Source organism: Synchiropus splendidus, chromosome 4 (genome assembly GCF_027744825.2).
Source record: "Synchiropus splendidus isolate RoL2022-P1 chromosome 4, RoL_Sspl_1.0, whole genome shotgun sequence".
Classification (NCBI taxonomy): Eukaryota; Metazoa; Chordata; class Actinopteri; order Syngnathiformes; family Callionymidae; genus Synchiropus; species Synchiropus splendidus.
Genome location: NC_071337.1, coordinates 11,799,086 through 11,825,585, shown reverse-complemented (window position 1 = coordinate 11,825,585; position 26,500 = coordinate 11,799,086). Strand labels below are relative to the sequence as shown.

At 46.0% G+C, this 26,500-nt stretch overlaps 3 protein-coding genes across 3 annotated transcripts in view; all 3 read left to right on the top strand.

Annotated features, from left to right (window-relative positions):
* ahdc1 (AT hook, DNA binding motif, containing 1) overlaps positions 1-11,627 on the top strand; it is a 30,007-nt gene extending 18,380 nt beyond the window's left edge. The window contains exons 2-6 of the mRNA XM_053863943.1: positions 2,979-3,081; positions 4,342-5,485; positions 5,564-7,260; positions 8,089-9,742; positions 10,604-11,627. Coding sequence (XP_053719918.1) covers positions 4,673-5,485; positions 5,564-7,260; positions 8,089-9,736 — 4,158 coding nt within the window. The 5' untranslated portion in view covers positions 2,979-3,081; positions 4,342-4,672 and the 3' untranslated portion in view covers positions 9,737-9,742; positions 10,604-11,627. The remainder of the gene's footprint in view (positions 1-2,978; positions 3,082-4,341; positions 5,486-5,563; positions 7,261-8,088; positions 9,743-10,603) is intronic.
* Positions 11,628-13,127: 1,500 nt separating this feature from the next.
* Positions 13,128-16,700, top strand: LOC128757899 (probable methyltransferase-like protein 24). Its single transcript, XM_053863523.1, has 5 exons — positions 13,128-13,434; positions 13,911-14,009; positions 14,806-14,906; positions 15,441-15,702; positions 16,179-16,700. Exons 1-5 carry the CDS (start codon positions 13,135-13,137, stop codon positions 16,482-16,484), a joined length of 1,068 nt encoding a protein of 355 aa, XP_053719498.1. The 5' UTR covers positions 13,128-13,134; the 3' UTR covers positions 16,485-16,700.
* A 778-nt stretch (positions 16,701-17,478) lies between these two features.
* Positions 17,479-26,145, top strand: wasf2 (WASP family member 2). Its single transcript, XM_053863327.1, has 9 exons — positions 17,479-17,620; positions 19,536-19,699; positions 19,824-19,958; positions 20,146-20,299; positions 21,094-21,211; positions 21,442-21,560; positions 23,370-23,528; positions 23,793-24,280; positions 25,290-26,145. Exons 2-9 carry the CDS (start codon positions 19,567-19,569, stop codon positions 25,445-25,447), a joined length of 1,464 nt encoding a protein of 487 aa, XP_053719302.1. The 5' UTR covers positions 17,479-17,620; positions 19,536-19,566; the 3' UTR covers positions 25,448-26,145.
* Positions 26,146-26,500: the final 355 nt, after the last annotated feature.

The following is a 26,500-nucleotide window of genomic DNA, read 5'->3' as shown; positions in this document are numbered from 1 at the left end:
GGAGAGAGTTTTGACTGCCTTGCAACCCCTTGGTGTTGAAGATGATGAGAGAAAGCTAATAACTAACGCAGCCTTCACATTTATTTATTTACCCTTTTTCCCCTTCATCTAGTCATTATCGCTTTTCTCATCTTAAACCGCTTCTTTGTCTTGTAAACAGATGTCATTTTGTCTGGAGAAAATCTTTATATCTGATGTTCTTTCTTTTTATCATTGAACTGTTGCACTCATATTCCCGACAAAAACAAGACGAACAAGCGCAGAACCGAACAAGTGCTTTCAAATTAAATGACTGAACATGTATTTGAACTGTTTTCTTGAAGGCAAATATTGCAACCATTTATTATATAAAACTAATTACTCGCTGTTTATTTCTTATCCAATGAGCGGTGTCTCAATAACTGACGTCTAATCGCCTATTAAGTGAAGGTTAGCTGCAGCCCCGTTCCGAATCTGAATTGGATTTCAGTGTGTGAAAGGGCCGGCGAGTGTTTTGAATCAGTGTTGGCTGCTAAGCGCTTGGAAACATATTTGATAAGAAAGTAAGTGTGTTCAACAGTGTCTGTGGATGACGAGAGTGTTGGCTCAAACAATGATTCATCGTCACCATGTTTGATGGGCTGGCAGCATCCTAGCTCTGTCAGGATGCCCCCCGCGGAGCTCTGTAGAGGCCAATTTGCATGTGTGTGTCTTTGCTTTGTGTGTGTCCACATGTGTGTCATTACACTACTTATGCGTGATGTACACTTCTTTATGTGCTCTTGAGTGTGTGTGGGAGGATGAAGCAGCCGAGGCATAGTTTCATACCTCTTTGTGTGTCGGCTTGTGTCACCCTGTCTGGTGAGAGTGACAGCGTGTGCGTGCGCATAAAAGTGTGAGCATACGTGCAATTACAGCCTGTGTTACTCTCCTCTCTCCCACACACACACGCGCACACACACACACACCGGTCAGACGATGCTTAATTAATGAGTGTTGTTAATTAGACTAGAGTAAGTGAGAATGAAAGAGTGGGAGGCAGCGAGAGAGCTGGGCTCTGGAAGGTCTGAAAAGACTGTGTGTCTAAGTGTGCGCTCATCTGCTTGTCTGTCCCAGTTGTGTCATTCCTCAGAACAGCACAACTCTCCCACTCCTCGAACTTTTCCCCTCCTTTCCCCCAACTTAGACGTCTCCCCTTCTCCAGCTCTCCACCGAGCATCTTCCCTCCTCTACCTCTGTGGTGTCTTGCATGCATGTTCTCCCTCTTGCCGTTCTTCTCTCGCTCTCCCTCCCCTCATAATCAGAGCCATATGTTGGAAAGGAAATCGCAGAGATCTGGTGATGAACACAATTGTGTTGTATGTGGAGACTGTGGTATTCAGTTGGAGCGGTCCACACGCTTGCTTGGCCGCGGCCGTTACACGCATGCTTGTCTCCCTTCCTCACTGTCGTGGTGTCGACTCGCCAATGCTCTGGGTCTATAGACTTCGGTCCTGGAGAGTGAGGACTATAGACTGTCACCTTCCGCTTTCTGTTCATCACCTCTCTGCCTCCACCTGCTGGCAGCCAGCATCCACGCATTCCATCTAGTGCAGGTCTGTAAGTACAGGAGGGAAACTTGTGCCATTAGCTCTTGACTGTTGGATGGTGGAGGCATTTTTATTATCCTGAAAAGGATGTCAAGTATTGTTGCTGTTGCACAGCTTTTCATAGAAATGTTTGACTGACTGATATGAGACCACAGAATTAGTTATTCTCTTGTCTTTGTAGCTCGACATGTTTTGGGGTAGACCTTAGTACTACAGCACATGCTTCTACTTTACAGCTAGTCACAGTACTACAACTGATCACAATATCTCAAGAGGCTCTGCTGCTAGTGAAGTACAGCTACTGGAAGCATCGCACTGTCTGCTCCTCAGAGCACTTCTTCTGATAGTCAACTCAAGTGTGATATGTGCGATATGTAATTTTTGTTGTAGTGAATATAGATGTACCTTTTAATGCGAAATGTGTATTTAAATGTTGTTTAATAAAGGTTAACTTTTTAGTGAGACGTGTGTGGTCAACTGCAACAGATTTGATCTCAGTTTAAAAGCGTTGGTCATGACCACCATTTTATACCTCGACCTTAGCGCTTACCTTGTGTTGATTTAGCATAACAGCTGTATTTTGGTGCTTCGGCCGTGTGAGCCTTTGCTAGTGAAATCGAATTTTGGACTCATATTGTTTGTTTACATTTGTTAGCTTTGTGAGCGCTTGTATCACTTCACCCTGACATGAGCTACTTCAGCTTTGCCAACAGAAATTACATTACGACCGGCCTTCAGACAAAAGGCAGTGAGTTTTTAAGCTGAATCGTTTACATCCAGCACTTGAGGTGCAACTTGTATTTGCCTGTCATTGAACTGTAATGACGCAGCGCTTCCGAGGGTCTCTCAAGTCTAACTGGTGGCACACCTGGGTTCATTCTGAAGTGCCTGGGTTCAGGTTGAAATGTGTAAATGAAGATGGTTTCTTGGTTACTTTCTATGCTTCTTTTTGTGCGACTTTTGTCCCAATGATGCTTAGACTGGCCGGATAACTTCATAGTAGCAGGCAATAAAAGGACAAAATGGATGGAAGGTTCTTGTTGGCCAGAGAGAGCAGTTGATGTTCCTGAAGATTTATCAGTTTTCATTTGAACCCTCTGTAAAGTCATTTTTTAGGGGATCTTGTGCCTAATCTGGTTTGTAGCTGTGTGATGAGGGTAAGTCAAAATTATCAAGTGTAGCTAAACTAAACCCACCTCAAAAGATCTTAATCACTTTTCTCATTTTTTCATATTTTGATTGATTATCTCCCAATTGGTCTACTGATAATAATCTGACGTGAATATTTTTAAGTACATATACAGTTTCTAGTCTCAGAGATTCATAGTTGTGCATGTTGCTTCACATCTCTGGAGATGTTTCTCGCCTTCTATACCCTCTGAGTGACTTTTCTTCTTTTTCCCTTCACAGGAATCATGGGTAAAAGACAAGTGAAGGTAAAGAGCCTGAGCTCCTTGCTGCAGTATTGATGACCCAATGATCCCTGCAGAACAGAGCCAGTCTACCAGACAAAGTGAGGATCAACTCTGAATTAAAATTACACCCAGCACCCTAGACTCTTGGTGAAAACAACCACTTGATCAACAGCAGAATGTTATGGTCAATACATTTTTGTCCAATAGCTAACTGACATGACTGCTCTGAAGGTCAAATGTTTAGATTTTATTTGAACAACATTCCTCATCATCTTGTCACAACCATCACTGCACTACAAACACAAAACGATCATAAACTCACATTCAAAAACTGCACCCGGCTGTAAAGTGGTTTTGTGGTATCTGTGGTCATTCAGTGAGTATGAGTACGAGTACTCAAGCCTGGTATCGGAATGATATTGGTATCGGTGCAGTGCACATGCAAGTTTTGATTTACTGGTGAACAGACTTTTACTCGACACTAAAAATGTTCAAGTTTCATACCACTAGTCATTGGATGTTGCTATATGTTAAAAGAGTAACAGTCATGTCTATTACCTAAGGAGATGAATGACCTGGCAGTAACAGCTCTGCACCATCAGAGAGAGTGTCACAATAGAATTTGGTTTATGTTTAAAGCTCCAGGCTGTCACCAGCCATTGGTGCACTGTTTATGATATGAATATAGTTCAGAATGAGAAGCAATATTACCGACTTCAGTGCTTCATTCAGTAGTGGCACAACAGACCTTCCGCGAAACTAAGAACAGTTATTCTGCGTGTAATGCTGACAAAAACTCTTTTTACACAACAGCACAACATTATTGATCCCACTTCCTTTGCCAGTGCAGCCCTTTTTTTCACTTTCGCTCCATAACTACTGCCTCATTTGAGAAATTAATCAGTCAATACGCAGCAATTGTGCTAATTTCCTCACCTGGCACTAAGCTGGCTTTGCGGCAGTTTGTCAGTCAGAAGAATGTTTTTTTCTGTCTGGTACGATCGGCAAACAATGATTTTTAGATCGAGAGAGGACGAAGAATATTTCAGTTTCTTCTTTGCTTAACATTATTATGTGTCTGGTGTCCTTTGATTTCACATCGATATCCCAAAGACATGCAATTTGTGACGCCGTTGGTCTTGAACAATTGGTTAAAAATCAGAGTCATGGTGTTTCTAAAGAAATTCTGTTTGTTTTTTGGGACACATCGCACCTGTTTTACATTCCAACTGAATATCTAAATCTCGATATCTTTATCCTTCCTCAGACTCGATTTGCTGTGACTCAGATACAGCAAGTTTGAATGCTTACAATATTGCTGTTTGATGATTAATGATCGTTTTTTTGTGTTTCATCAGGTCCCTCAAAGGTCTTGACTGAAATCAAGAAGAAGAGAAGAGGCTTAGGTCACTCTCAGACCTGAGGCTCGAGTGGCCTGCACTGGGACAAAAGACAATCAGTTTCTTTGGTGAAGTGGAAGACCTGTAGCAGAGCTGTACTCAGGACCAGGGAGTCTAGGCTCCAGAATGGGTCCAAGGATCAAACTTTTGATCTGGCATTGGTGACCGCCAGTTGCTCCCTGCCTTCGACCAGGGTTACCGGTGTTAACATACTCAGCAGACGAGGGACAAGAACGTGTCATCGGTGGATGCCGCTAGGAGACATACTCTTGCCAACTGCTTTTTAAACATGCAAATGCACATTGATCCGGATCTTCGTGCGCATATTGTTCCACACAAACATATGGATAAATGTGAACCAAAAGATATAAATGCAAACACCTGCTCTGTTGAACATTCCGGAAAACGTCCATCCGAGGTCATATGCACTTCACCCCTGTCCCTAGCACTTGGCAATCATCCTGCCACAAGCAACCAGATGGCAGTTCCTGTGGTTAGTGGGGGTTTTGACTTTTGCCCAGTTTCAAACACTGATGTGGGCTCCTCTCCCCTTCCTGTCGAGGTGGAGAAAAAATATGCACTTCGCAGCTCCGGTCGACCCCGCTTTCCGTGTCACTTGCGTAAATCTTCCCGTCTTCGTAGAAGCCCTGACGAAGGGGAGAAGAGAGCGGAACGGGAGAAAGACAGGGCAGCAGAGGAGACATCAGAAAACAAGAACGGTGCGGTGAAAGATGAAGAGTTGCCGGCAGACGAAAAGCTTAAAACTGTTGAGGCAGCTCTTCCATCCACTCCCTGCCCACCAGACATCACAGCCCTACCTGTACCAAAGCATGTTCCCAAGACTGTTCCTAAGCCTGGGCCTAGACTTGGTCACAAACCTGGACCCAAGTCTAAATCAAGACCTGGACCAAAACCTGTGCATAAACCTGGACCCAAGAGTGTGATGAAACGGCGGCAAGCAGCTCAGTCCCAGCGGGCTGCCGCTCAACTCCCTTTACCGAACACATGCACCATCACTGCACCACAGCTAGCTGTGAAAAACGTTGAGCCTGCGGGAGGTGTGCTTTCCCCTAATGGTCGGAGACGAGGGCATTTTGTGGGAGTGAGTAACTTTACTTTTGACAATGTCTACCGGGTGGCACAAGTTGAATGAATGTAACATTTATGCATTTCCTTACAGGTGAGGAGATTTGTGGTTAAGGTTGCCCGAATTCCCGTCAGTCTTAGCCGCCGCCAAAAGAGCTACAAAATCTCCAATATGGAGACGGTGACCACCACTGAAAAAAGCAACGATGGGAGCCTGGATTGCCCAGAAGCTGTCCGGGAACCGACAGCACTGCTCCGAATGAAGAACAACGGGAAGAGTGTGATGGTTATGTTCCCACCTGGAGAATTACCTGTCATTCTTAAACGTAGACGAGGCAGACCACCGAAACAGGCGCCACCAGGAATACCAGGAGAAGCTCCTAATTCTGGGAATGCCACCGGAAACCAAGACCAGCAAAAGAAGCCCCGCCGGCGGCGACGGACTAAACTTCCCTGTCCATATCCATCATATGTAAATGACACAAATGATGTGAAGACAGAGTATGGTGATGTTTTGTCAAAACTGGCCTTTTTGAATCGGCAGCCACCAACCACGGGCCGTAGTTCTCCACCTCGTTGTTGGACGCCGACTGAGCCTGAGAGCTTTCACACTCCAATGGAAAACCCTGGAATCTCCACCATGTTGCACAGACTCACTGGGTTTAGACGGCCACGTGGTGGCAGGGGTGGGGGTGTAGGAAGAGGAGGAGGGGCATCTGGGGGAACAGGGATTGGCGAGCGAACGAAAAGCACTTTTAGTGATTTTTTTGAATCCATTGGCAAAAAGCGGAAACTGAGTCACCTGACTGATCATGGGTTACCCAGGAAACGGGGAAAGGCTTCTGGTGGGGGTGGTGTTGGTCGAGGAGGGGGCGTTGTCGGAACTGAGCCTGGTGGCGAAAAGATCGTTCGCAAAAGACGTGCAAGAAAAAATGGTGCTTTCAAAGGGGTGGGGTTACATATGGCGGAAGATTGGCCTAATGGAACGGCAGACTGGGGGGAAGATGGTGGCTTTGACAAAGAGAAGGCTTTAATGGGATATCAAATGTGTGGCTCTCCAAGAGGAGGCTTTTCTTCTTGTGAGTTTGGACATAGAGGCACTTTCGGCACTTCAGGGGGGTCTCTGCCTGCTGGAGAAGACTCTCATGGACTTTTTGCTGGATATTTCAGATCCCTCCTGGACTCTGATGACTCATCTGACTTGTTGGATATGTCCGCTTCTCAAGCAACCCCTCGCAAATGTCAATCCACAACTGGCTTTGAGCCCTCAAGCCCTGCTCCTGGTAACAGCTGGTCCCCCGGATTCTCTAAGTGGGGAAACAAGGGGCCAAATTCTGATGGGTCAGCTTCAGCACAAGGCTCTTCTACCAGACCTTCATTTAACTATTGTAGCCTTTCACAAACATCACCAACCACCTTTTCCAAATCCACCCCACCTGCTCTTTCGCACTCCCCCAGCTCGCCACATCCCACATCCTATGGTCAGTACTCATCAAACTACGCTTCTAATGCTGGTGCAGTACAGCAGAGGTCCTCAGACTGCAGAGCTGCCTATGGGTCAGGACACAATAGCAGCAAGACCACAGCACTTGGACACCTGGGTTACTCCAGCTATACAGCAGCTGCAAAGCGGGGGTTTAGTGGCTATGGACCTAACATGCTGCGTGGGGAACAACTTGGGCCTGGATCCCCAGGAGGAGGGTACATGTCTTTGACTAAAGGTCATAACTTAAGCTCCACCGCCTCTCCTGATGGTTATAAGCAGTACAACTCAAACCACTGGAACTACAGGTATGTTGTCAATATCTCGCCTGAGAAATTTGTTGTGATGACATCAATATAAGTTTTACTGCAAAAGTAGTATTGAAAACTCATCGGAGAGACTTCAAAATATTGTGACCTCAATGTGTCAGCTCGCTGAACATGCTTTGGTTATCAACGTTGACAATATATGCACCATTTCTCGAGGTCTACCTCACAAATGACAGAGGTCAAAACCAGAGTTCAACTCATGTCTTTTATCACATTTGAACTCATCTGTTGACTCTAGTGTATTTACTGACTCAAAGGCAATTCACTGAAAAGAGCTGAGATGATCCAAGCCACTCTCAAGTATGGCTGATGTCCCCATATTGTACTGGTAATCCAAGATTGTAGAAACAAAGGGTGATGCTGTGTCATACACACTTAGATTTACAGCTCAGAAAATTAAAAACAACCTGTTTCCAGACACTTGTTTGCAACACTTTTGACGCCAAGCATTGTGGGGATTGAAATCCTCACAGGACACTATGTCTTCGCAGTTCTGTCGTAAACAAATCTTTACCCTCTGGAGGCAAAAGGCCTCTGGAGAATTCAAACTTCTAATTACAACCATGCAAAATGAGAAATAGTGTTGGAATAAAGAGTCATCTATCAGCAGTTTTGTTTTGTTTACAATTGTTGCTGGCACAAGAGGTTATCTACAAACAAAATGAGCTTTTGTTTGATTGTACCAGACATTCAGGAAGTGATTTCTACTTGAGATAAATCGGCCTAACTTCTAAATTACTTTGAACTTACTTTGATTTGATTCTAGGATTATTGTACAAATGTAAAAATATGTCTTTTGTTTTCCAGACAAGGATATGGTGGTTGTTCCGTCGACATTTTTGGGTCCCAGTATCATGGCTACAGTGAGTATGGCTCGAACGAGTCCAAGGACATCCTGGACATCTCAAACTACACTCCCCAGAAGGCAAAGCGTCAACCTTTTCCAGAGAGTCTGTCAGAATCTTCGTCTGACTCGTCGCATCTTGGCTCTGCAGCTGCCAGTACTTGTCCTGTTCCCATAGGAGGAACTTTCAAACCTAATGAGGATTCTTCAATAAGTGGGGAGGGTGGTCAGTCCAGTCTTTCCAGCTTGGAGAAACTGATGATTGACTGGCACGAGAGTGCTTCTGCTCCCTCTTATAACTGGAGCCAAAATGTTCTTTTCCAAAGCAGTGGAACGAGTAAGCCTGGGCGCGGACGCAGAAAACGGACCGAACAGTCAGAGAAAGAAGGCGGCGCGGCGTTGCATTGCGAATCCCCATCCAGTCCCTCACCAACACGTGGACCACGTCGTGGAGGTCGAGGCAGAGGGTCTCGAGGAGGTAGAGGGGGGTTATCTGCTTGTCAAAGAGAGCGCCCATCAGGGGCCAGAGGCCGATGCAAGGCTGTTTCATCTCCAGGAATGAGTGCAGGTATTCTGGAAGGTCCTGGAATATTTCAGGAGGGTCTGGATTATTACAGTGGTGATAGTAGTAGCCTCTCCCCTTTGGCTAGTTCTAATCCAGCACCTCCTTCCAGCTACCCCCAGGAACCTTGTGAATACCCTTCCCCTTACTCTGCCCACCCCTCCACACCTTCATCTGAGGAGCGATATCCATCTTTATACCCGGGAGAATCCTCCTCCTCCCTCTCACCCAGTGTCTCATCTCCCCCTTATCCGCCTAAGCCAACCCCGCCTCCACCGCAGTCGTACCACCCTGTTCCTTCAAGGAACTTTTCCCCGTCTTGCTCTCCTTCTCCTCGTGTAACACCCCACTGTGGAACAGCAATGAGTCCGTCACACCGCCCCCCTCCAAAAGACCCTCAATTCCCTCAATATGACTCCCCCAGTTACTGCAGCTCCCCCTACTGGTATGGACAAATGTCGCACAGTGGCAGCCCCAGCCCACACTCAAATACAGCCATGCAAACGCACAACAATCCACACACAAGTCCTCTAGGAAATGTAAATTTGCTATTGAGCCCCAATGCAAACACACAAACCCTTTCAAACCAGCATGACACACACCACAATACACAACTCCATGCTAACCTAAGCTCACATTCCAAACCCTACGCCAGCCCACACTTGCAGAACAATACCCTTTCAAATGCTCACAACAATAACCACCACAATGAACACAGTAACACCCCACTACCGTCCCAGTCCACACTCAGTCCAAACCTCCACTCTCGATCGACACCCACACTCTATGAAGAGCGGGGCTCCCCTTCAACTATGGCCACGCATCGACAGGATCTGACTCCGCAGCGGCAGGGCACGATGCCACACTCACCCTACTCAAAGAGTCCTCTTGAGTCCCATCAGCCGGATACTAGCAGCTACTCTCTGTCTCAAGCATCTTGTCAAGCCATGGGGCATCGCTATCCCTCACATGCAGTCCAGGGTAGCGGGGTGCTTTGCCAACTTCTGGACCCAGCAAACGATGACAGCTTCAGCGTCACCAGCCTGTAACAGCAGGTGTGTTTGCTTCATTGACCTTTTCTTTTTTTTTTCACAAATTATTGGCTCATGTGCAGTGGAAAGATACTTTCTGTATATTTGCAGACCAAGTGTTTGTTTCATATGCCTAGGAATAGTAAAACAGAATAACTAAACTGTACATCGCAGAGTTTTTTGCCTCTTCATCCTTTTCCTCCATATACTGCAGCAGCTTTGAAGTTGTAAACAAAAAGAAAATCGATCATGAAATTTACTTAAAGAACCTCACAAACACACTTAGTTTGAGGGAGTCTTTAAAGCTCACTCACCTTCCAGAAACCTCTGAGTTGTGTCCGCGCCTCTCTTCATAGAGAAGGGACAGTTGAGAATCATCTGAGAAGCTTCCTGGTTGATTTCTCTGAGATTTTCCAGGCAGCTGGAGACCATAGGGAAGACCCAGTGCCAGATGGATAGATTAGCTCTCCTCTCCAGCTTGGGAAAGACTCACGGAGCTGCTCAGCTGTTGGGAGAATTAAGAAAGCCCTTGGTGATAGATTACCTGCGTGACCTGGCAACTTCATCACCAAGGAGGTTCTGTCTTCGGCGAAGGGAAAAGTTCTGTGCACCTTTGAATCAAAAGTTTATGAAATGTCGATTTAGCCAATTTTCGTTTGGATTTAGAAAGTGTGGGGACAGTTTTTCTCTTGCAGATGCTTCTTCGAAGTTGTTTAAATGATTTCATTGTGTGCTGTGCCTCTGTGCTTCTCTAGTTTGAGCCGGTGAAGGTTGTCAAACTCCAAAACGTGCTGTATAGGAGCGGAATAGAACGCGCTTCAGTGCCCTTAACCACTAATGGCGTCTAACTCGACTCCCTTTCTCCCTCTGCTCTTTGTCTTCCAGATGCATTCGAATCCAAGCTTTTACAAATTTGCTACCTTTTTTTCATTTTTGTAAAGGAAACTTTCTTGTGAGAGACTCTGTGAAAACGAAGGGCGAGAATTTAGCTGCCAATTTTGGACATGAACGCTTTAATTCTCCAGCATTGACAATCAAGATCAACGCAAGCATGCACACGCAAACCGCTCAATCTCGCACGCATGTGAAGACGACCCGCAGCACTTCACCCCAGGTGAACAAGGACAGGCCCCCAGCAGCTGATGGATGCCTGCTTATTTTCCTCGTCTTGATTTATGGAGCACTCCATTTCCCAGAATTCCTTGTCTGCCCGATCTTTCCGTGCTGAATGTCTGCAGCGTCAACAGAACAAGATTACATTGCTTTCCCACGACTTCTGTTCTTTCTCAACTCTCTCTTCTCTGCTCGGGCAGCGACTGTCTCTTGCACTTGCCTCACTGATCCTTGATTTGTGTTGTTGCCATCACCTGATCTGTTCTAATCTCATCGTGTCCTTCTCTGTGAGCTGCCTGTGTTGTGTCCGATCAAAGATCTGCTCTTGAAAAACCAGCATCTGTACATACGACTCCAGCTCTAAAGCAAGGCTCCCCTCTTCCCTCCGAAGGTTTGTCAGCAACATGTTTCCTCATCAAGGTTTCTGAGAGGGGGCGGAGTCGCAGCAGCATGGAGGCCCTACATCCTGTGTTTGGCTGTTTTATCTTCTCGGGAAAGAGACAGTGAAATCACACCCCAAAGAGACGGTTTCCTGTGTGCAAAAAGAGGACGACCAGCTTGTGCGACTGCATGTACTTGTGTGGATGTGTGTGTGTGTGTGTGTGTATATGTGCGTGCCTGCAGACGTGAAGCCCCACCCCCTCGGACTCAAAAGTCTTGGCTTCATTCTCTCTTTCCCTTTTTCTGTGGTCTTGTGTTGTTTTGTGGTTTTGTGATATAAGAAATTGTATATCTGTCTGTTACATATCATGTATGTATCTGAGGTGCAAAATATTTAAATACACATTCTGTTCTTGCCATTGTTAATTGTGCCGAGGAGTTATTTGAGAGAGAGGTGTGCGTGCTGTGGCTTGTGAGTATTGGGCTCTACCCAGGCTGTCTGGGACTGAGCGAGAGGGAGTTCACTTGAGGACGCAACTCAGCAGGGAGAAGGGGAGTGCAGAGCGAGAGAGGAGAAGAATCCAGACTGAGAAGAGCGGGAGGAATTAATGCTGCCGAAACAAAAATCCAGAAAAATACTGGTCTGTAAAAAGGAAGTATCTTGACAACAGCTATTTCATCTGCTGCCATGGCGAATTTCCGACGTCTTCTCAAGGATTCGTGCTCAGACGCCGAACAGAAACGCTCACATCTGGAGAGCGGCAGACAAAGAGAGTGGGAGAGGGAGGAAGCAGATGGGGGGCGTTCACTGACTGCAGATTTGGTACAGTTTGTAAACAGGCTGACTAAACAGACACAGACATGACTGGGGGACACGTGTTTGCTGTGACATTCCACTGATCGGTGCAAGGGGGTGGAGGGGCAGTCAGCAACACCCCAAAAGGACAGGAGTGTCTGTCTCTGATTCAAAATGTTCATTTTATCCCCAAAACTGCAGCCTCTCTGCTCTGCAGTGGTCAGTACCCCCAAGGTGTCAAGTCTGGTCTTCTATTTGAGCTGACAGACACTGACCACTGCAGACTGAAAACATCCCCAAGACAGTTGTTGGTGAAAGGTACAAAAGGTAGCCTGAGGTTTTCCTTTGGAGGCGGGTTTGCACTGCGATTTTGGGAGAGAGAGCATTAAAAGAATGAACACCAGTCTCGACTGAATATACTTAAATGAATGTTTCGATAGTAAAGCAACTGCAGACATACAGCCATAAATAATCTCCTATAATTACTATGTCTTTTTAAATAATGTGGACTGAAAGACTCCATTGCTACCTAAAAAAATATGTTGATAATATTCTAAAAATGAACTGTCACACACATAAAAGAACCTTCAGGGCGCGCCTCACATTGTTGCACAAAAAAGTATTGTGTATTTCATGAGATGTATTTATTTATTTTGTCAAGTTGAAGGCAACAGTTGCTGAGAACCGACAGAAAAAGGAGTGATCTATTATCTTAAGGGGGGAAATGGAGCACCCAGAATAAAACACAAGAGGTAGAAGCGCTTCTCACATAAAAACAACCCCCTGGATTATAAGTATATTGAATGATAATGTGGGGGCCCCACGGAACCCGCCCAAGGTCTTCAGATCACTGATATCCGTCGCTGCTGCGGAGTTCAATGAGTGCGGAAAGTTTCTGCTTGTTCGTTGCTAGGCAACAACTTCAGCAAAAGTTTACTGATGTGAGGCAAACCTGCTTTTTTTTAATGAGCTTTTTGATTTTCAACTGCGGACCTCTAACCAGGAATGTACTCCGTCACCTCCGTTCACCCCCCCCCGGGGGGAGGGGGCGGGAGGAGCCGTGGCTTCCCTCGCTGACCCGCAGGGACCGTCTTGAGACGCTCTCCGGCGCCTCCTCGGAGGTGCAATGCGCGGCCTGGTGGTGCGCTGCTTCGGCTCCGGGGGTCTGCAGCTCCGCGCCGGGCTGCTTCTCATCCTGGTTCCCCCGCTGCTCCTTGGCCTCCAGCTGCTTGTGGTGGGGACCCGGCTGCCCGGTGACCCCGGGGAAGGGGAGCAGGGGCAACAGGTCGCTTTCTCGGTTATTAGCATCGAACCGGACAGAGGGCGGCGAGGCCGCAGGACTGCCGCGGTTCGGTATCCGGTTCGGACGGAGACGAGCGAGGATCCGAGGGAGTACGCGGAGGAGAATGAGCTGCACATGCGCCAGGTGAGTGGATCCACACGGTGTTGTGAGTGACTCATGGACACATGGTGGAACAGGTGAGGGTCAACACTGACCACAGACCAGCTGTCCGCTCTCTGCCCCTCTCCCCTCACCTCCCCCAGCCTCATCGTGTGTCCTCTCACTCTTCTCCTCCCTCCCTCCTCTTCATCATTCACTCTCTTTTTCAGCTCAAGGCTAAATTCTGACTCATTCCAGTGAATCATTCGCCCCCCCACCCCCTCCCCTTCGAGGTTGTCATGGTGACCACCCTTTTCATCCCAGCCAGGGTGGGTTGGCTTTGTGTGGGTGCCTCAGGCCACCAGTGCTGCCAGCCCGGACAGAGGTCAAGTCGGGTGACCCTCCACCTCCTCCTCCTCCTCTGTCATACCTGCAGGGCAGCGGGGGCCGCACCTTTGCAGGATTCACATCTTCTCATTGCAGTGCTGCCCCATCACATCTGCGCATCCTCATGTCCACAGGTCGGACCCCGACCATTAGAGATGCAGCCGTGGGCGACCGACCCGCCGACCTTTTCATCAGAGCTGAGTCGACTCATCCGATACATCTCCAGCCCACAGGTGACCAGTCGTTCCCACTATAAATATAGTGGACTATAGTTCTTCGATGGAGGTCCGTTTCCCTCTCACTTTTCTGTCTTTGGTTCTGACACCAGTCTTCAGTCTGGCTTCCAAAGCATGCTCTTTATTTTTGGTTGCCCCCATGATGTCCTCACCCAAACACCGTGCAGCAGACACACCAGCCTCGACAACCCATTTTGTCCACGTCCCATCTCACTCTCTCTTCTGGTGCATGAGATTGTGGGTCGTCTCTGCAAAATCCTGTTTCACAACGCTCTAAATTGTCAGAACATTCTGAAGAAAACATCATGGGAGTTTATTATAACGACTTATTTTTGTTTTTTATTTTTTCGGGGGGATGAAAAAATCCTACCTGTGAAGCCTGTTCTCCACTCTTTTGTTTCATTACACTTTTATTTGGAGTTTGGAAACAGCAAGGAGCCAAGTGATGAAAGAGGCCAGGTTTGTAGAAATAGTGATACAAACATTGTTGGAATACAATGTTGTTGTGCCAAAAAATAAACGAGTTCATAAAAAAAAAAAAAAATCAATATTCAATTAGAAATGCCCTGGGACAGTGCAAACCGATAATATAGGACAATATTATTGCCCTATCTTATAGATGGGTTTTGCAGGTGGCCGTATCGGACCTGTATAAATATTAATATGGACTCGATGATCATGCTAATGATTTTTATTATTGTCCACCTTGGTTCTTGCTCCTGGTGAAGTTGATCACCTGACATGTTTGGCTTACGACTGAATCATGACGATCTGGTTTCCTTCTGCTCACCAGGTGAACTGTTCCAAAGTTTTACCTCCAGCAGCTTCGCAGTGGCTGCTGTGTGCCGAGGAGTGGCTTCTTTCATCGGCACCTTGTGTTGCTTACTCTTTCAGGTGAGTTTACGTGTGATGCCAAACCTGTCGCACACAGTGCTGACGTCAGTAATCTTTCAAGAGCGTTCCTTTTAAATCTGGTGATGTCACACGTGACCTTGGAGGGAGTCAGCAGCAAGGTCACCTGAGAAGGATGTGAGCTGCTTTAGAGTCGACTAGCTATTGGCACAAAGTGCCGTTCCACGTACCTTACCTTCACTAACTTGTTCAGCCAGTGTAGTTCTCTACCTCCTCCCTTGCATAAACCATAGGTCAAAGGTCAGGGGAACTGGATGAGCCAGACATGGCTGCGTTGGACTGAGCTAAGCTACTGTTGAAGCACAGATAGAAGTAGAGTTTAAACAGTGAAAGAATGTGCTCACTCAAGGCACTTACCTTCTTCTGACATGCTAAGGCGGCACTGTTAATAGGAGCATGTTTAAGCTGAGCACTCAGCTTTGTAGTGCAGCAGACGTCAGACAGCGCCCAGATCTGTATATATGGACCTTTAAATGCAGTTGAAATGATGAGTCTCTTCCTGGTTGGCCTCCCCAGCATGTCTGGAGGGGATGCAGATTTCCTGAAGACCGTCTCGGGGCTGGGATGTGAAGTCCACACGTTTGATCCAAGCAACTCCAATGTATCCCGCGGTTACCTTGGCAACCGCTTGGCTGGACTCCACGGTGAAGGGGGAGTGGTCAGGCAGCACAAGACGTGGTTGGAGTGGCGAGCACGGAGGAAGGGCAAGGCGGGGAGCAAGCTGGGAAGTGTTTCTGGAACACTGGCGGACATCATGACAGCTCTGGGACATCACATTGTGAGGCATGCACGCACACACACACACACATGCACACACACACACACAGCCTCTGACTGATAGAAATGTGGAAAACATTGCCAAACAAACATACCTTGGAGTATTTTCACCCCAGCATACTTAGACAACTCTCTTACTTCTACGTCGCCATAGCAACAGGGCTCTGTGCCATCCCCGGGTGCCATGGCAACAACTTAAGCAAGTGAACCACATGCTGATTTGGCTACCGCGCACAGCCACCAGAGGGAGCCAAACACCCACCATCTAGCGCTCCGTTCGGGCTTCAACGCTATTTATATTTAAACTGACGCTGATCTCTCCCGACTTGATGGCGTGAGTTGAACTTCAACATTCAATAAGCTGAGCCTCGAGTACATTTTTGATGCTCTGTCACGTTGATACTTTAAATACTTAAAAGCGACTGTTCAATTGGAGACACTGGTGAGGTCGATGACTTGTTGCCTTGTGTGTTTCAGGTTCACTTCCTCTATGCGGACCTGCTGAGTGCTGAGTGGAGGGTTTTTCAGAACTGGATCGAAACGGGAACTCTACAGCGCGTCCATCATCTGATCGCCGCCACCCACCTCCAGTGGCCCGGGTTCGAAGTCGGGGGGAGCGAGCAGGAGGTGCTGCGCTACTGGTTCAGCGTCCTGCAGGGTCTCCAGTCGGCTGGACTGAAGCTGGTCCACACTTCTGCTGGACCCGGTCAGAATGTGCTGAGACACGCCGCCGCAGGTGCTCACAGCTCCTACACGCTCAGCTGGGTCAACATGAGGCGCTGACCTGAGGTGGAAGGAGCTGACCCTTCATAGGGCGATGACCTCTGTGACAACACTGAGAAGTTTTACATAACGCCGCCATCTAGTGGAGGGAAAGAGAACTACAATGTTTTCCGCAATAGTGCGTTATCACGATGATGAGGAATGAATGTATTCAAAAACGTGCAATAAAATTGTTCAAGCTTGAAAAATCACAAGTCGCTATGATAAATAAAAAGTTTTCAGTATAAACTTCATTTACAGTTGCAATACATTTTTTTATAATATCAAGCTCGGTATTCTACGTTGTTCCAAACTGTTGGTCCAAGTAACCTTTAAAAAATATATAAAAAATTAAATTCTTTGTTGGTACCAGGATGACATGAGAAGGAAAGGTGAAACTAGGGACTTAGGTTAAGGTGGAGGGGGTTGACTTGCTGTGACAACGCCTCAATAGCATCATCTATAGTCAGCTTTTATTTTTAATATTATACACATATTATTAATCCCTCACTGGCAGTGTATATTACAGAAATTGAAATAAAAAGGACACAAACATAAAAGTTACATCAATATATGCAAGTAAACAAGAGGCCACTATATGCACAATGAAACTATGTGAAGTGCTTTTAAGATACGCCAAGAATTGTATTTACGGAAATGTGCTTCAGATCAAGCGGTTTCACAGAAAATCATTTGGCAAGTATGGAATAACGCCTCCTGTAACCGTAACCCCTGCGCTCTTACAGACAGCTCAGTCTAAATCTCGACGCAGATATTCATCTCTGTAAGTGCTCTGCTGCTCAGGGAGCTCGGCACCAGCCATTCCTCGGATGTGCTCCAACTCGCTCAACTGCACGTTGGAATGCTCCCAGCCTCCACCCCACGTTACGCAAATTACGGCCATCTGTTCGCCACCAGTCAGGGTGGAGTTACGGTTTTTACGTTAGCACTTCCACGTTCTCTGATGGGTAAAAACAGGCGACAGGAAAAGCAACCAATCGGCGTCAACGAGCTTCTCAGGCCGACCAATCACAAGTTGTGAAACCCGGGACTTTGTTGTTCGCCTGAGCTCGCCTTTTTACTGTAGTGCTGCACATTTCACGCGGAAAACTTTGGCTAAAGCGACAACCAGTACTCTTTAGTACTCAATATCGTGGGTGAGTAAAACATCACAGAGTTTCGTTGTGTTATTGAGATTTACTGTGCAATTAGAGTTTGTTTGGTTGGCGTTTCGAGTTCACGGGCGCCGACACTTACTTCCTGCTATGACGAGGCCGAAATTTCACGTTGTTTAAGGATATTTTTTGCTCTTTCAGAGTCAACTATTGTTGTCGGGTATTCATAAATTAGCAAACAACTTAGGTTTAAGTCACAATGAGCGGTCGCTGGTGAATGTTTTCGCTTCAGGTTACATGAAGTAGAGCAACGGCGGTGGTACGTGTTGACGAATCAAAGCCACACCAAGTGCTGTCGTTCCTCCCATGAACCAGTTCAAGGAATGTTGCTGCTTTTCGAGGGCGATCACTTCGTATATCTTTCCGCCCGAGTGCGCTCCCAGATCTCACATCACCATTTACGTATGACGTTATAATCAGGGAAGCACTGTTGGTAGTGGATGGTGGTGACAAACCAGACTTACTGTGGTATTTTCCGAGAACATCGTGGTTTGTACTTTCAGTTTGAGCCCAGATGCCACCAACTTGATGTTGGTCTGGTTTGTGCAGACGCCAGGACAATGGTTATTTTGAGTACGAGGGCTAAGCCTTCAGTTTTACTTCTGCTTTTGTGCAATCAAACAAAAGTCTGTCAAGTTCTGTGCGACCAAGGGAAACCAAGGGCGTGTGATCGGTTGGTACACAATGAAAACTCTCCTGGATTTGTCACACGAATGCATCAAATGTAACTGTGAAACTCAATATAATGACAGAGTGAGTATAAAATCAAAGCAGTTTTCTTAAAGTCCGTCCAGCTTTCCCAGTGGCTTCCATAAATAGAAACATTTGTAAAAGTTTCACCTGCTGTTTCTATTGAATGTCTGCAAACTGGGGTGACCCAGTCAGCGCCATCCTTTTAGATCATCCCACAAGTTTGTGGTCAAACGTTAATTGACAGGTTATGTAGTTAGGCTGGTTTGAGACTGACTTCATGGCCGGGCCTCGTGTGTTAAATGTGAAAAATGGCAGAGATAAAAGAGGTTTCCAGAAAGAAGGTAGACTTGGCCTCTTTGCTTGGGGTGCTGCCTCTGTGACCTGACTTGAGCTAAGTAGTGGGAGATTGTTGGATTAGGGTCACTAGGTCAAAGGTCTTGATCTGCTGTTAGATGTCAAGTGGCTTGGATGAAAATCTATGCTGCTGTGTGCGTGTAACACTGAGAAATACAGCACATACCTTGAATCAGGCTTGAGGGCACGTGGAGCCCTTTGTAGTTTGTCATGTCATTTCTGCGCCGATCGACTGCCAGAAATGTCTTTTGAAGCATTAAAGCATTTAGGTTTCATGAAGTTCACCTCCTTAGAGTAGAACTCATAGGACCATTCATTGAGGTTGGTCAGGCGACATGCTATACTGCAACACAGCAAAAACAAACATTGAAACAGTAAGTGCCGTTTCAAACGAGAAATCATGATCACAGCCGGGCTCTCCTGGATTGTTAAGCACATGGATGTCGTGCTAGCTGCAGGGAGAATGAACACAAACTCTCCCAGTTATTATTTGAATTTATTTTAGCTGTCAACTTGGAAGACATTTTGGTGCAATAAAGTACGTTTTCAGCCAATTGTTGAAATGAAAAATGTGAAACAACACACCCAAACTAGCCTTCCAACTGAAATAAAGCTGTTTTCCAACAATTTTAGACATTAACTAAGTCACTCTTTGTCTCCTTCCTTCTCAGTGAATTCAAGGCTGCCATGATTTCATGGCGGCATGAAACAAGCAAACTACTTGCCAGTCAATTTTCAGTACATCGTCCGTCAGCACTGCTAAAAACATACTCAGAATAAAACCCATTAAGTGCAGCCACAAAACAAAGGGTGGCAATTATTAACTTGTCTTTTTTTTCTTTCCCATCAGGGTTGGATCCTCACGGCCAACCACACCAACCATGCCTCTGGTTACGAGGAACATAGAGCCGCGCCATGTGTGCCGTCAGACCCTTCCCAACAAGATCCGCAGCGAGCTGGAGTGTGTCACCAACATCAGCCTGGCCAACATCATCCGCCAGCTCGGCAGCCTCAGTGAGTTTTGCTTGAAGTTGAAGTGTGCGCTTCTTCCTACGATTGTCGGCTTATTTCATCTCTAAGTTGGGATTTTCTGAATTGACTGTGCCTCAAACTGAATGTCAGCCTCCTGTGTCTGCAGGCAAGTATGCAGAGGATGTATTTGGGGAGTTGTTTGTGCAGGCTGGAGCATTTGCTATCAGAGTGAGCTCACTGGGAGAACGAGTGGACCGTCTTCAGTTGAAGGTCACCCAACTGGACCCGAAAGAAGAGGAGGGTGAGAGCTTCCTCACACATTTGTTTATCCTTCACATTCAGAGCACTCAGATTCAGGGCAGTATTGAACAAGTGGCAAACTTCAGACCTGAAATGAAATTTTAGGAATGAGAGGATGCAGAGTGGATTAGTAAAATTCGCAGTCATTCGTGCTGACCTAAATAAGAATTCTGCGTTTCCCCTCTCAGTCTCCCTGCAGGCCATCAACACCCGAAAGGCGTTTCGTAGCAGCCTGACTCAGGATCAGCAGCTGTTCACCCGACCGTCTCTGCCAATGCCGGTTCAGGACACCTACACAGTTTGTGATCCGCCTCCTCCACTCAACCACCTCAGCCAGTACCGGTGAGACTCATCGCACACACACACACACACGTCTATAAATATATGTATTTTCCCCCGCTGGAGCGTTCTGTGTCAGACGTGGGCTCGGTCACGTGTGGAGACACGTTATGTACCTCAGACATGTGAGGTCCTTCAAGATCTCAATCATTCAGCCTTTCCATGTGAGTGAAATGAATGATATTCCAACACGATTTAATGCAACCTTTTTATTGGTGCCAAGTGAGTCACGTTTCTCTGGTTCGAATGAGAGGTGATGTTGACAGGGAAGCTTAAAATGAACATGTTTTGAAAATCAAGAATGATCTGTCTCTCCCGTTGAACATACAGATATAGTTCCAAAAGCCTGTAGTTTTCTCTCCACAAGACCTTTTTGTAGAAAGTGACCGTTCAGTTCAAGTAAGCAGAGTTTAAATGGTTTTCTGAGAGCTGTTCGCTACATGGTGAAAAATCAGGGAGTGTTCAGCTGTTTAAAGGGGGAAGGTCAGCGCTGTACTTCCTCTACTGCTATTGTGTGAATCACCTAGGAATTGCCCGGACACACTCACAGAGCAAAATAAAAAAATATATCCAGCAAACCTGCCTATATAGCTGGACTCTCCTGGAGCCTGACAAGGTGGGACGTGGAATGATAGGTTCTTAATATTATTATTAAGTTTTGTTCATTGCACGTTATTGCAAAGCACTTTCCTAGTTGGTGGGATCCTCACTGACCTTGGTAGTGAAGATGATTCTGTCTGATGTTGTTGAATAGCCTCAGACTGGGGTGACTGATCATCCCAAATATTTTCATGCAGAGAGGATGGAAGAGAGGCCCTGAAGTTCTACACTGATCCTTCTTACTTCTTTGACCTGTGGAAGGAGAAGATGCTCCAAGACACCAAGGACATCATGAAGGAGAAACGAAAGCACAGGGTAACATTGATGTTGTCACATAGGAGGAAAACCATTTTTATAGATTCAGTCATGATGTGACCTGGCTGCATTCATGGTGCACATGTTAACCTATGCCTGATTTATTTGATTTATGTTTTGTATTTTTTGATCAATTACAACGGGTTAAATTGTGGATAAAATTATGATAGTCTCTGTGGCCAAAGCTCATGGGATTACTGATCCTATTTGTTTTTGCCTTCACCGAGCAGAAGGAGAAAAAGGACCTGAACCAGCGGACTCTGAATCCTCGTAAGATCAAGACCAGGAAGGAGGAGTGGGAACGCCGTAAGATGGGGGAGGAGTTTGTGGTTCCCAAAAACGATTTGACGTAAGTACAAACACTAGCTTTTAGTTACTCACCATGCATCGCTTGGGCATGGAATTGTCTGATCAGTAATATTCATTGATAAGGAATCTTGATTTATATAGCTCCTTTTAGACGGACCAGGGTCACAAAGTGCTTTGCATAAAAAACAAATTAAACACTGAAATGAGAAAACAGAAGAAGCAGAATAAAATACAGTTTGGCTGTGAAATAAAAATAAAAAATGCATAAAAAATTCCCATTAACAAATCCAATAAGTTGACAACATCACATGAAAGCCAGTCTTTCAAAATGTCTTTATAGAAGAGATGTGTCCTTGTTCCTTTGTGGTGTGACTGGAACGCATTTTGTGTATGCCAGTTTGTGTTTCTAGTCCTTTGTGTGTTGCTAATCTTCAGATACTTTGAATCTTTGAAGTCTCTTCTCCTGACTAGCTGTTTCTGTGTCAGATCCATTTGCTTGAAAAGTCTCACCTCTCATCTCGATCTCTCACATTGTGAAAGTTTTTCCATTTCCTTTGTTCCACATTTTCACTCCCACCATCAGTGTACATTTGTCTCTGTGGCTGGTAGAAGCTCCCTCTTCTTCTCTGCTCCTCTTCATCAAACAGTATTTGGATATGATTTTTTTTCCCAAAGTTAAATGCAGCTAATTAACGTTCGTGGAAAGTGAAATTTGTTGTCAATTGACATTGACTCTTACCTTTCTCTTTCAGTTCCAGTTTTTTGCTTCGTTTAACAAATTTGAGAGGGATCTAGAAAAGCACTAAAGACAGTGAAGACCTCCTCATTACACCACTAATCTTCATTTTTCCTTTTCTTGTTTTAAGTGCTGTGTCATTGCCCTACATTTATTTGATGTACACAGTTTCTTCCCCTCCGCCATAACCCTCTCAAACTAAGCCACATTGACTGTTCATGACATGTTTTGCACTGCACTCTTTTCCCTCTTCACACTTTTGCTCAGACTTTGTCCTGTATGTTGTATACAGGCGTGTACATATTGTAAATATCCAACATTCCATGCTATTCTTAATGTATGATACTTTACCACTATTGAGAGTGAGAGTCGCCATTGACCGTCAGCCATGACAGCTGTTTCTGATTCTGACAGTACAATCTGATAGCATTTTATTGAAGTGTTGTTGATTGCTATGAGCTTGTGGGAACAGCAGGTGGCAGCTGTGTTTTAGAACTCTCTTGCACAGCACACTATATAGGCGCAAGAAAGAACAGGAGTGTCCATGATGGTCGGCCTTGGCAAAGTTCAGCTGCAAAGTGTGCTGTCTCCTTTTTTTGTTGCTTTCACTCAGACCTTAATGCATTGTTTTTGCTGTGTATTTGCCTCAGAGTTGGTGTCTCAGTCATAGTTGCAGCAGGTAGATTATCGGTGTGAGCACAGAAGTCATGTGCCTCAAGGTTTTGCATCATAGAGTCAGTTATTTGCTCACTGACTCAGAACTGTGGCATTTAAAAATGATCTGCTCTCAGCTGTGGAATGTCACATTCTTGTTCTTATTGCTAAGGTGTCTTCTTGCCTTCAAGACTCTCTTAAAGACCCATTCACCACAGAAAAAAAGCCCACTTCCTTTGTGACTCTCTTCTCATTCATATCATCCAATTTGCACGTGCTGATGGCAGCAGTTTGTCCCGTTTGGCTGTTCCCTGAGGATTTGGAGAGTCTTGGTGCTCAGTGAGAAATAACTTTCACCATTCAGAAGCGGAGAGGGACTTTGCTTTTACACTACACATTTTCAGTATTTCATTAATATGGGAAAACATTTTTATGTCTTACTTTTTAAAATTGTTTTAGGAATAGCACTGAGGTTCTCAACGGCAGCATTGGCTCTGGAGAGGGCTTCACGTCTGATGGCCTGGAGATGAGCACCGGCTCCTACGCCTACGACCCCGGCTCTCCTCCTCCACCTCCTGGCCCTGATGACTTCCTGCCTCCGCCACCTCCCAACATGTCGTAAGTCGACTGGCACATTCCAGCCCACTCAAACACACCGCTGACACATGACTGTAGCAACAAACCACAGAGTGCGTGGTACTGTAGGCACATTAGGGCTCGGTTACAAAGGTGGACCCGCTTTGTGGCTTATAAAGAAAAATATATCTCCTTGGACGAAGAGGATTCTTGAAGGATGTGAACCAAAGTTTATTTAACATTGTTTGTTACTGATTTAAAGCAAGATTTGGGGAGCAACATAATTGAGTGTTCCTCTTGTTACAGGTACGATTATGGAGCGCAGAACCAGAAACGCGCCAGTGTCTTGAGTCCAAGCCATCCTCCTCCCGCTCCCCCTATGACCTCTCCACCTCCCATCTCCCGTCCTAACCTTTCCCCACCTCCGGCACCCCCTCCGCCTCCTCCACCTTCTATGTTCGGGGTCCCTCCACCGCCCCCTGGGTTCGACGCTCCGCCTTCCCCCCCTCCCTTCTCTGCAAACACCTCCTACCCCTCTCCACCTGCTCCTCCACCTCCTCCAATGTCCGCAGTGTCTCCTCCTCCACCACCACCGATGGCAGGAGGGGGTCCACCTCCTCCTCCTCCTCCACCACCCCCAGGCCCACCTCCTCCGGCCTTCAACGCCTCTGTCCCCCCTCCACCTCCTGGTGGTTCCGACTCTGCTCCCAAACCTGCCGCCGCACCTGCTCCTGCTCCTGCTCCTGCACCTGCCGGAGATGCTCGCAGTGACCTGTTGCAGGCCATCAGACAAGGTGAGGCTTGTTTTATCGTCCCTGACTTTTGCTTCATTTGCAATCATTTACATAAAACTGTTGTTAATCGGGCGGTGCTGACGAGTCACACACTCGTCTTGTTTTTCCAGTTCTTCAATCTCACATAAGCAAAATCAAACCGTAGATATCACTTCAGGCCAGTTTCATGGATCCAAACTATGATGGCTGCTTTTGTGCCCAGTGTGAGGCTGTGTTTTAGATATTTGTGAGGAGGGGGGGACCTTGAGTTACCAAACTCAGTAGAGAAGACAGACGTGTCGCATTAAAAACACATTTATTTATTTCTGTTGTCAAAGACAACTTACCATTTTATTTCCATAATGACTCATGAGTGGTGAAGTACCATGACGCTAATCTTTTAAAAAAGACCAGTGTTTATTGAAGGTAAGATACTTTGACCGCTTTAGAATTTGTTCTGGTCCCTGAACGGATCGGGTCGTAGCATTAGCGCTGCCTGTGAGAGTGTGTCTGCGATCAATGAACCCTAATGGCGACGCGGAAGAGGAGGCTGCCCAATATCCAACTACTTTCACCATGGTGTTTGACCGAGGCTCCAGCGCAGTGGGAGACCTCCGTGTGTTGATGTGAACCAAGGCAAGACGACCCTGTCAGGAAACCTCTGAGGACCACACCATCTAATAAAATAAACACAGATCCAGAGACTCAGAGTCGACCAGTGTCATTATCAAAGGTTCCCTGTATTAAAAATACCTTTAAAACTATGATCGTGAACCGAAGTCCACCACACTCTCCACAACTGTCACATGCTGGTGTCGGCTGTCAAACGTTGCGGAGCTGGCGAGCGTGGCACGCCGTCACGTTCTCGTTGTGTTCACGTGTGCAATTCCAATGCAGCGAGTGAGCCGTGTGTTTATCGAACTTATCAGATGCAGAGTTGTCATCGTGGAGATTGTGTTTGGCGGTATCTCGTGTATGCTAAGTTATCGCTCATCCCTAACTCCTGACCAAACTGTGCCTCTCTTTCTAGGCTTCAACCTACGAAAAGTGGAGGCTCAGCGTGAGCAGGAGAAGAGGGATCACTTTGGCAACGACGTGGCCGCCATCCTGTCCCGCCGTATCGCCGTGGAGTGCAGCGACAGCGAAGACGACTCATCGGAGTTTGACGATGAAGAGTGGTCTGATTGATAGTCATTCCTTTATTCCCTTCTTTTTCCTTCCTCTCGAAAAAACAACCCTTGAAAGCTGAGACAATCTTCTTTGTTTGTGTGTGTTTTCCTTGACATTCCTCTTCCCACTTTTTCTTTTTACTCACAAATGTTCACGTTGGAGGTGAGAAGGTTCGTTCTCCTCGGTAGAAGTGTGACTCACGACTCACTCCTCCGTATACGTCTTCTGTGTCCACAAGAGGCAGGAGTTCTGCTTCGGTACATGAATTTAAGGATACTACAGAGGGAAGCGCACAGCCTCTAAGAAATATTGTATTTGTATGTATCGAAAACATTCTATCGCTTCATATATGACAGTGTTCATGTTTATAGTATATATTTTAATTACTTATGAATATAATTAACGCCATATATTTTTTAATCTAAAAGCAATCGTTACCTTGGGAATTGTAAATAAGATGCAGTTTTATCTTACCAACAAGTTCCTAAATATTTTATAGGTGACGTAAAGAAGTCACAAGAGAATAGAAATTGAACAATTGAGAATGCATTTCAACCCTCGATGCACAGCCAGCTGTCATTCCAATAGATGTTCAGTGGACCATGTTTTTCCTCAAGTGCCTTTTCATTGGAAGTTGTAGTCGCCTTTCCAAAATTCCTGAATGATTATCCCAATTTCAATAAAAAAAAAAATAGATCACACATTTGTTTTTGTTTTCATTCTTGCGGCGAACATGTGAAGATTTTGGCTGAAACATTATCTCGACGCCCTCTTGTTATCTTGCTCCACTCAAGGCCAAAGGTGGCAGGAAGTGGATGATGTCAGCACATTACTTCGATGTCGACTAAGAAATTCCATGCGTTCTTTTTGGTGTAGTTAAGTGTGGAAAATACAGAATTTGATTCTAGGTTGATGATCAGTAGCTTAAGTTGTCCTCATAATGTCATGGGCGGTCAACATTCTGCGATGACTGAGGACTTGCTTAGTATGAGAATCTGCATCTGAGTGTGAGGAAAGAGCTCTGAAGAGAGGAGAACTGACAGCATCCAGTAGAAAAAAAAACAGATTTAT

Coding starts and splice junctions, on each gene's coding strand:
- LOC128757899 (XM_053863523.1), top strand. CDS start 13,135: ATGCGCGGCCTGGTGGTGCGCTGCTTCGGCTCCGGGGGTCTGCAGCTC. Junction 14,010..14,805: donor GATACATCTCCAGCCCACAG/GTGACCAGTCGT, acceptor TCTGCTCACCAG/GTGAACTGTTCCAAAGTTTT. Junction 14,907..15,440: donor TGTGTTGCTTACTCTTTCAG/GTGAGTTTACGT, acceptor TGGCCTCCCCAG/CATGTCTGGAGGGGATGCAG.
- wasf2 (XM_053863327.1), top strand. CDS start 19,567: ATGCCTCTGGTTACGAGGAACATAGAGCCGCGCCATGTGTGCCGTCAG. Junction 21,212..21,441: donor AGGAGAAACGAAAGCACAGG/GTAACATTGATG, acceptor TTCACCGAGCAG/AAGGAGAAAAAGGACCTGAA. Junction 21,561..23,369: donor GTTCCCAAAAACGATTTGAC/GTAAGTACAAAC, acceptor AAATTGTTTTAG/GAATAGCACTGAGGTTCTCA.